At 43.9% G+C, this 10,618-nt stretch overlaps 1 protein-coding gene across 6 annotated transcripts in view; it reads left to right on the forward strand.

Moving 5' to 3' along the window:
* Positions 1–9,363, forward strand: part of LOC106813475 (ras-related protein Rab-23-like) — a 36,735-nt gene extending 27,372 nt beyond the window's left edge. For 5 of the 6 annotated variants that reach the window (XM_014817614.1, XM_014817613.1, XM_014817616.1 and 2 more), the window contains 4 exons: positions 3,284–3,363; positions 3,802–3,884; positions 4,325–4,408; positions 5,912–9,363. In XM_014817614.1, coding sequence (XP_014673100.1) covers positions 3,284–3,363; positions 3,802–3,884; positions 4,325–4,408; positions 5,912–6,042 — 378 coding nt within the window. In that variant the 3' untranslated portion in view covers positions 6,043–9,363. The remainder of the gene's footprint in view (positions 1–3,283; positions 3,364–3,801; positions 3,885–4,324; positions 4,409–5,911) is intronic. The other variant, XR_001394472.1, reaches the window with a different exon arrangement.
* The last annotated feature ends 1,255 nt before the right edge of the window (positions 9,364–10,618 follow it).

Raw genomic sequence — 10,618 nt, forward strand, 5'->3', positions numbered from 1 at the left:
CACAAACATGCGAACAAGTGCATAAGCAACGTAAACTGTGGTGGGTACACTAGAACCCCTCCTCTCACAAACATGCAACAGCATGCTTAGAAGCGTGTGGTGGTACACTTAGAACCCTCCCTCTCACAAACATGCACAGTGCTAAGAACGTGTGGTGGCGCTACACTACAGAACCCTCCCTCTCACAAAGCATGCACAGTGCTAGAACGTGTGGTGGCGTACACTACTAGAAACCCCTCCTCTTCACAAACATGCACAGTGCTAGAAACGTGTGCGTGGGTACACTAGAAACCCCTCCCTCTGCACAAACCATGCACAGCTGCTAGAACGTGTGTGGGTACACGACTAGAACCCCTCCCTCTCACAACATGCAACAGTGCTCAACGTGTGCTGCGTACACTACTAGAACCACTCCTCTCCAACAAACATGCACAGTGCTAAGAACGTGTGGTGGGTAACACTAGAACCCCTCCTCTCTCCACAAACATAGCAGTCACAGTTGCTTAGAACGTGTGGCTGTACACTTAGAACCCTACCCTCTCTCACAAACAAGCGACAGTTGCTAGAAAACGCTGTGGTGGGATACACTAGAACCCCTCCCTTCCACAAACATTGCAACAGATGCATAGAAACGTGTAGAGTGTATCACTAGAACCCCTCTCCTCTCACAAAAATGACAGTGCCTAGAACGTGTGGTGGGTTACACTACCCTCCCTCCCTCTCAAAACATGGCGACTAGTGCTAGAACCGTGTGGTGGGTACACTATAGAACTCCTTCCCTCTCAAAAACATGCACCAGTGCGTAAACGTGTTGGTGGGTACACTACCCTCTGCTCCTCTCACAAACATGTGTACACGTGCTGAGAACTGTGGTGAGGGTACACTAGAATCTCTCTCGCTCCACAAACATGCACACTGGCATGAGAACGTGTGGTGGGTACACTAGAACCCCGCCCTCTCACACAACATGGCACAAGCTGCTAGAACGTGTGCGTTCACTGCTGGTGGTACACTAACTAGAACCCTCCCTCTCACAAACATCACAGTGCTTGAGAACGTGTGGTGGATACACTACTAGAACCCCTCCCCTCTCACAAACATGCACAGTGTAGAACGTGTGGTGGGTACACTAACCCTCGTCCCCTCTCACAGAACATGCACAGTGCTAGAACGTGTGTGTGGGTACACTAAAACCCCTCACCTCCTCACAAACATGCACAGTGCTAGAACGTGTGGTGGTACACTCGAAATCCCTCCCTCTCACAAACCTTTGACAGTGCGAGAAACGTGGTGGGGTATCACTACTCAGAACCACTCCTCTCAGCAAACATGCACAGTGCTAGCAACGTGTGGATGCCGTACACTTACTAGAGACCCCTCCCTCTCACAACAAATGCACAGTGCCTAGAAGCAGCTGAGGTGTGGGTACCACTAACCCTCTCTGTCCTCTCACAAACATGGACAGCTGCTATCAACGGTTGTGGTGGTACACTAGAACCCCTCCCTCTCACAAACATGACAGTGCTAGAACGTGTGGTGGGGACACTAGAACCCCTCCCTCTCACAAACATTGCACAGTGCGTAGAACGTGTGTGGGTACACACTAGAACCCCTCCCTCTCACAAACATGCACAGTGCTAGAACGTGTGGTGGGTACACTACTAGAACCCCTCCCTCTCACAAACATGCACAGTGCTAGAACGTGTGGTGGGTACACTAGAACCCCTCCCTACTCACAAACATGCACAGTGCTAAGAACGGTGGTGGGGTATACACTACTAGAACCCTCCCTCTCACAAACATGCACAGTGCTAGAAACGGTGGTGGGTACACTACTAGAACCATTCCCTCTCACAAACATGCACAGTGCTAGAACGTGTGGTGGTACACTATGAACCCTCCCTCTCAAACATGCACAGTGCTAGAAACGTGTGGTGGTACACTAGAAACCCTGCCTCTTCACAAACATGCACATGCTAGAACGTGTGGTGGTACACTAGAACCCCTCCCTCTCACAAACATGCACAGTGCTAGAAGTGTGGTGGGGTACACTAGAACCCTCCCTCTCACAAAATGCACAGTGCTAGAACGTGTGGTCGGGTACACTACCCTCCCTCCTCTCACAAACATGGACAGTGCTAGAAGTGTGTGGGTACACTACTAGAACCCTTCCCTCTCACAAACATGCACATGCAGTGCGTAGAACGTGTAGTGGTACACTCGCAAACCCTTCCCTCTGCACAAAAGAGGGTAGTGTACCCACCACACGTTCTAGCACTGTGCATGTTTGTGAGAGGGAGAGAGGGTAGTGTACCCACCACACGTTCTAGCACTGTGCATGTTTGTGAGAGGGAGAGAGGGTAGTGTACCCACTACACGTTCTAGCACTGTGCATGTTTGTGAGAGGGAGGGGTTCTAGTGTACCCACTACACGTTCTAGCACTGTGCATGTTTGTGAGAGGGAGAGAGGGTAGTGTACCCACCACACGTTCTAGCACTGTGCATGTTTGTGAGAGGGAGAGAGGGTAGTGTACCCACCACACGTTCTAGCACTGTGCATGTTTGTGAGAGGGAGGGGTTCTAGTAGTGTACCCACCACACGTTCTAGCACTGTGCATGTTTGTGTGAGACAGAGATTCTAGTGTACCCACCACACGTTCTAGCACTGTCCATGTTTGTGAGAGGGAGAGAGGGTAGTGTACCCACCACACGTTCTAGCACTGTGGTTAGTATGGGGGAGAATGATGTCCGACTGCTCTGCATTGCCGTGGTTATTCGACGACAACAACAACAACAACACCAACAACAACAACAACACCAACAACACCAACAACAACAACAACACCAACAACACCAACAACACCAACAATGACGACGACGACGACGACGATGCCAACAACATCAGCAGCAACAACAACACAACAACAACAACGACAACAACGACAATAACAACAGCAGCAGAAATGACGAAACACAATAGAAACACCATTATGCATTACCATAGGCCACTCTATTCTGGCAAGTCTCTTATACACCCGTGTTGTCTACTTGTATTCACCTTAGAGCTATCTTGGTTAATCTTTACTCAACCATGTTGATCAACGTCAGCAGTACGTTTTGATCAACACGGTTGAGTAAAAATTAACCAAGATAGCTCGATTATCTACCAACCGAATGAACTTATTTAATGAGTTTTATTCACCTTGCTACTACGCGTACTTTGTATTTAATGCTTTCAGTGAGCATCTGTGCTGACGTGGCTAGTGCTTGCTTGCTGTTTCAGGTGGAAGCTGAATGTGGCTATGTGCCCAGTGTACTGGTACAGAATAAGATGGACTTGGTGGAACAGTCAGTAGTAAACAAGTACGTATACAGACAACCCTCTGTTAGTGTACACCTTTATAGAACGGGCACCTGCCTATACAGGACAGTTGGGGTTTTCTTAGAGTGGCAATCATACAGTGGAACCAGTTTTATAAAATGGACAGTTGTCTATAAACGAAACCTTTGGCGTTTTCCTAGTGAGGCAGTTATCAAGTGAAACCATCTCTATATAAGTTATAGCGAGCACCCTTTGAGTTTTTCCGTGACTGACCTTTACAGACGTAGGTCGTTCACGCAGCGTGCATCCTGGTTCGCATCTCGTCCCTATGTTCGATAAGTACGTCACTTCGTTAGTCTCGCGCACCCAGCATCCTGGTACCATTATAGCTTGCCGGGGATAGTTGATTCATTAGGGTGGATGCAGGATGCTCGGGTCGTTAGCAAGCCTCATCACGACTATCGCTGCATGTTTTACAGGGAGGAGGCGGAAGCACTCGCTAAGCGACTGAAGCTGCGACTTTATCGGACATCTGTGAAGGAAAACCTACACGTCGACGAAGGTATGCATCGAAGTGTATTTCGTTGTATGTTTATAGGTGTATTCATTTATCGCTGTGTACGAATCTGTGTAAATCTATTTGACGGTTGGTTATTATCAATTATGATTACGTTTGAAGTTGAATCAACACAGCATTGCTTTGAGTTGCTGTTTTGTATTGCAGCTTGCTTATCCGTGACTAATATCTGGGCTGCAGGCAGCACTGTGAATTATGTCAGCGAGAGTGGTTGTCGTAACGTATCCATGACAACAGAGGTTACATGAGTAATAACGTGGGCGATCGAGACACGTTCACAATGCAGCTTGTGGAGGTCGATTGCCAGCACGTAACACTGACTCTGCGAAACTTTTCGAATGTGGCTGTGAAATAGATGTGAAATACTTGTCGGCTTTGGAAGCTTGTACGAAATCTAGAGTAAACCACATGTGTCTTCGCTTCAGTTTTCAGGTATCTGTCTGACAAATACATGTTACTGATGAACAGCTGTGTAGATGATGGCCAAATGCAGAGAATCGGTGGACCAAGTAAGTATTGCTGAGAGGGTCTATGCTGTACGTCTGGTATACCCGAATGTACCCTGGTACTATCTAATATGCCAGACCGTACCTTGCCTACTTCACTAACGAGTCTAGGGAGTCGCCTACGCCTACTCCCTAACCCTAACTCTAACCCTAACCCTAACCCTAACCCCAACCCTAACCCTAACCCTAACCCTAACTCTAACCCTAACCCTAACCCTAACCATATCAAATAGTTACCAGGGTACGTTCCGGTATACCGGAGCGTTACCAGGGTACGTTCCGGCAGTACCCTGGGGGACATAGACCCTATGAGCGTAAGTATTGGTAAGTCTGTGTAGGAACAAGTAGCTATTCACTAATTTAAAATGTCAAGGACCAATATTGTAAGGGGCAATATTGCATACTGTAAGCTTACACGAGGTGCAGAAAACCCGTGACAAGTAAACTGGGGATGAATAAATGCCTTGTGAGCAAACGCAGCAGAAATGGTAAACACAGGAGAGTCACGTTTTAGTTTTGTAATTCTAAGTGTAAATCACAAGATAGACGAGTTGGTCAATATAGCTTATTACATGTAGCGTTTGTTATATTATATTGTTATAAATTTAATAAGAACAGACAAAAATAACATAACACGCTGAAATGAGTTACAAATTATGTAATGTTGTCAGTTTATTTATGCACAAATAAATACCTTGAACCGTGACCTGTCATTGGAAAAAGTTGCATCACATGCATTTCACTTGTAAATTCCTGTCTTTATCACAACCATTGTACGATGACAGTTATCTGATTTCTTCGTTAGCATTGCCATTATGCGGTGATGGGGAATGGGAGCAGTACTGTTCTTGTGTAAACCAACATTGTTCAATATTGATCTAGCCTTGCAGTACTGCAGCTTGTCCATGCGTAGCTGATGATGTGCTATCAGTGCAACTGTACGTCACGAAGTTCTTTGTAGATCCGGGTTAGTTTTACAGGTCGATAGTATTCAGGATTCAGTATTCGTCAATATAAGGTCAGACAGGTGAGAGCCTGCGATTAGCTGTTGCTAACTAGCGATTAGCTAGTTGTATCTAGTTACGGCTCTCTTTCTCTTCCCACGTCACTTCTTGACTGGGCAGCGTTAACCACAGTTGCCACGCTGCGTTCGTCATCGTGTTTATTTTCTATTTGCAATTTCACCATTTAGTGTAAGCGGCTGAGTTATTGTTCCTGTTGATTGGACGGTGCAACTAAGCTCAGCGCTTTGTAGTAACTGCGTGCTGCCTCCCTCGCTAATTGCATGTAGACTGCCTTATTTGGCATAGTGCTATGCGTAATTCATGGCACAGCCAGCGTGAAAATTGGTCACAGTGCTGTAGCGCAAAGCTAGTAAACTGACTTAATTGGTTCAAGCGTGGATGTGTGCAAATAGCGCCGGCTTCGAAGTGCTTGTACTATTCTGGATGATATAGATTTCGTAAAACCTCTGTTTACATGCAGCTTTTTTACGTGCTGTTGCAGACGTGTTCACGACGGGAAATGGCATCGATAACAGAAATGGCAATGAAAAACATCAGACCATCCAACTGCACCCAAACAAGAGACGCACTCAGGGGAAGAAATCGGTCATTGGGAAATGCTCTCTTCTGTGATTTCTTGAATATTATTCACTTTCCGGTGCATTGGGGGCAAAAGTGCAAATGTGGATTCGCATTTCCTTGTGCTCTGGGCAGGTCTGATATAGTCAGGGTAGTAGTCATGCACATATAAAAGAGCTGTTCAACTGTTCGTCTCATATTGAAGGCTTTAGATGTCAGTGATATGTGGCGCCCTCTGTGGCACATTACAACTGCTGCAGTCCTTTATCATCTACGACTACTTCTAGGTGGAACGTGGAGTAAGGTATATTCACCTGTGAATCGGTGGATACATGTTGCTTGCCTTAATTACGTTCACCGAGTGCAACTGTGTGCTCTTATAAACCATGACCGATAAAAAGCTGCGATTTTCTGCCATATAGAACACATTGCCGCCGCTTTTATAATATGATGATTAAATGTATAAAAATCAATTAAAAAACTGTGTCTCAGTATATTAGAAAGAAGTTGCTTAGGAAAGGTTCTAGCCATCTAGTGATTATGTCAGAATGATCGATTTGATGAAGTTAATCAAACGTAATGTCACGATTGAGTTTGGTCAAGCGGTCTGCTGTAATATGCCATTTATTATGGTGACCTGCATTAGCTGGTCAATAATTTCTCATATTATGGATACTACTGTGGGTTAATGTGTGTGGCACTAAGGAATTAGTGAATGCATAGCACGTTTTAACAGGTGTGTACAAATGGTGATTGACATTTTCACATTCCAGCTTGTGTAAAACGCCAATCACTTTTAAGTGGGTTGCATGCAGCTGGATAACTCCTAGTCAGGTGCATGCATTTATTTAACCGATAATATCTGAATAGCTACTTTTCAAAATTTAACTATGTGTCGTGGTGAATTTGAATGCTGCTCCTATTACTATGACTTTATTTTCGTGTCGACAGCAGTAATCTCATATTGTACTGCAGTGTTATTGCAGAAATATATTTGTAATGGTTAAAAGTAGTGACGAGGAAATGGAACGAAAATACGCCATAGGTCCGTCCGTTTTTGCTAAGGATAGGGGAGGGTTATATTTATACACAGTCATTCCACGCTGGAATGTCGCTGATAGTTTTTGAGAATTTTTTTCATGCGTTGAGACTCCTATAGTAATTTCATACGAACGTGTTGTACCGTGTTATATCGATATATATATATATATGCATTCGCATGGAAGGTTCTTTATCAGGAATGCATAATATAGAGTTTTCTACATTCTGCACTCCTGCCTTTATGTGTAACTACCTGCTTGCTTAGCCATGTTACCTCTTTTATAAGATTCTGCCGAAACTTGCATTCATAGAGTTATTTTTGCATAAGTGTCTGTGTGATTCTATATACTGTCAACATGGTGCCGTGTTTCTCAGTAATGACTGTTGTCAAAGATTGGCGTGCTGTTGTTATGCTTTTGTCACAGCTTGCCAATTATATAGCGGCATGACATGCCAAACTCTAATTATGTATCGTATATTTCTGTATATGTATATTTATCTTGTGATATTTCAGTGATGTGTGATGTACGTAAGTAACGATGTCAGTGCGAAGTCGCTAATTTTCAATGTCAACAATTTTGTATATAAATCTCAACTATATCATGAAATCAAGTTGATTTGTTACGTGGCTGGTGGGCCAAGTGCTGAAGGGGTTGAGCAATGGCCCAAGGTCAGGGAAGGACGATAGGGGGATATAAAGCCAAGGCCCAAGGTCAGGGAAGGACGATAGGGGGATATAAAGCCAAGGCCCAAGGTCAGGGAAGGACGATAGGGAGATATAAAGCCAACGCCCAAGGTCAGGGAAGGACGATAGGGTGATATGAAGCCAAGGCCCAAAGTCAGGGAAGGACGATAGGGGGATATAAAGCCAACGCCCAAGGTAAGGAAAGGTCAATGGGGGAGATGAAACAAAGGCCAAGAGCAAAGGAAGGACGATAGGGTGATATGAAGCCAATGTCTGAGGTTAGGGAGGACGACGGGGGATAGGAAGCCAGTTCCTAAGGTCAGGGGAGGACGACGGGGGATCATAGGAAGTGATGCTTGTGGAGAAGAGAAGTCAATTAATCCGTTTTAAAATGAAAGAAAAATAACACTTATTGTATGATCAATTTAATTAATCAAATTTTTATCTGCCCCTGTCCTCAATCATCAGTGGCATCATATAATCCTATAGTCTTGTTTGTTCTGATAAAGAATATGTAACGCTGAGAGGAACAAGGAGTGGTGGTGGGGAGAGAGAGATAAAGGAAATGCGTTAGAAGAGTGAGGAAAAACATGATAGAGGAGTGAGACAACGCGTACTTGGCTTTCATTGTTTCCGTCATTATTCGTTTTTCTTTGTCTCGAGATATTCCCCAATAATGTCGACTTTTTTGGTAGAACGCGGTGGTGTGACTGCAGCCAATGTGGTGTTGTAATGTCGTTGTACGGGAGCGCACGCCCAGCATACTAATCTCTAGAGAATCTCATCTGCAAAATTGATGGTGTCCTCTAATCGTTACATCGCCAATCTCTATGATATAACGCCCGCGTTTATGTTGGATTCCCACTCTTCCTTCCGTCCGCGCGTTAGCCCCCCCCCCCGCCATCATATTCGTGGGGGATAGCGAATGAATTTGTGCCGTGCAACCGTCACGTTTAGTATCTATTGATACTGTAAATTTAGTACGGCAACTAGAGGGAGAGGGGCGCATTGCCTGACTAGCAGTAATACAAGTAACTGCTGCTTTTCTCGTGTTCCATACCCGGGTAGGTATATCAATATCAAGAGTAGATAATAGAGATCTACTCTTAATCAATATTGATATACCTGCTCTGTCTATATGCAGGCGCTGGCGGCGGTGGTGTTACCTGTCGGGCTATGCAGTAGTGTGCTCACAGATCGGAAAAATAATTCTATATCCTGACAGCATCATGATGAAGCGATGTTTGTATCAAACGTTTGTACACAACTCGCCTGACAGGTGTTTTTCGCCTAGCCGATTCTATCTACTTTATAGTGGAAATATTAATTATGTGGTTGTAGTATATTGACAGCTGTGATGGAGGCAACACTTACAGTGAAATATTTTTTGAGCTTGTACATTTTAATCGGTGATGAGCATTGCACGAATAAACATTGTCATATTCAGTAAATGTATTATTTTCCTTGAATGTTGTAGGAAATGGAAAGAATTTTATTGACAATTTTCCTATGCGTTGTACAGTTTCCCGCCGAATTTTTCTTTCTCGCAGAGAAAGTGATTTCAATGTCTATATACATAGCTGGACTAACCTATGAATGAATACGTGTATATGTTATTCATGCATAATAAATTTATGCTGGCTTCGTTACATCTGGTTTTATGTTCCGTTATCGAAAGCTTGAAACAATATCCCACTCCATGTCATACTGATATACCTACCCAGGATCGAGTAATATGTATGCCAGTGATATATGCAGTCGGTATAAGGGAACTGATTCGCACCGCTTTTTACATTGACTACGTCTCGAATCTTCCATGGTGTATATTTGTAAAATTTTTGTTGAAATTTTTTTTACATGAAAAGTAAGTACTAACGGCACTAAATGTACATCCTCAAATTCTTATCTGATAAGATTGTGTGTGTGTGTGTGTGTGTGTGTGTGTGCGTGTGCGTGTGCGTGTGCGTGTGCGTGTGCGTGTGCGTGCGCGCGTGCGTGCCTAGTATAAATATGTGTAATGTAGGCCTAATAATGATTATATAGGCCTATATGTCCAACATTTGCGAAATGGATGAAATAGCTATTGCATTAATTTAATTGTTTAAACTTTGATTTTAATTTAGAGAGCATAAACTAACCCCTCACTGAGTAAGAGAAACTTGGTCACTCCCCGAATAGTCCGCAGCCTGAGCGAATACCTAGGGGTGGGTGGGGTAGTGCACAATTTCTTGATCCATCTGAGTAATGATAAGAACGGTGCAGCTCTCGGTCAATTTCTAGTTAGTGAGTCCCGTACTTATAGTGTGGCGAGGTGTGGGTTTGTGTAACGAGGCCGGGCGACTACCTGATGATTTAATCACATCCATTTTAGTGTTGTATATATCTATTATACGATTGTTCAATTTTCTCTCGAAACTAGAGGCGCGTAGCTATTATCACTATTTCCAGCGATCTAGCCGGTGGCTACCAGGACCCTATGGAAGGCCATTACCGCCAAAACCTACCTATTTTAATCGCGCTTAAAATGTATTTTAAGCGCGATTGAATTCCAGCCAATCAGAACAGTGGTTTTTAATCGCGATTAAAATGTATTTTAAGCGCGATTAAATTCCAGCCAATCAGAACAGTGGTTTTTAATCGCGATTAAAATGTATTTTAAGCGCGATTGAATTCCAGCCAATCAGAACAGTGGTTTTTAATCGCGATTAAAATGTATTTTAAGCACGATTGAATTCCAGCCAATCAGAACAGTGGTTTTTAATCGCGCTTAAAATGCATTTTAAGCGCGATTGAATTCCAGCCAATCAGAACAGTGGTTTTTAATCGCGCTTAAAATGCATTTTAAGCGCGATTGAATTCCAGCCAATCAGATTGGTTTTTAATCGCGCTTCAAATGTATTTTAA

This window comes from Priapulus caudatus, unplaced genomic scaffold (assembly GCF_000485595.1).
Source record: "Priapulus caudatus unplaced genomic scaffold, Priapulus_caudatus-5.0.1 Scaffold779, whole genome shotgun sequence".
Lineage (NCBI taxonomy): Eukaryota > Metazoa > Priapulida > Priapulimorpha > Priapulimorphida > Priapulidae > Priapulus > Priapulus caudatus.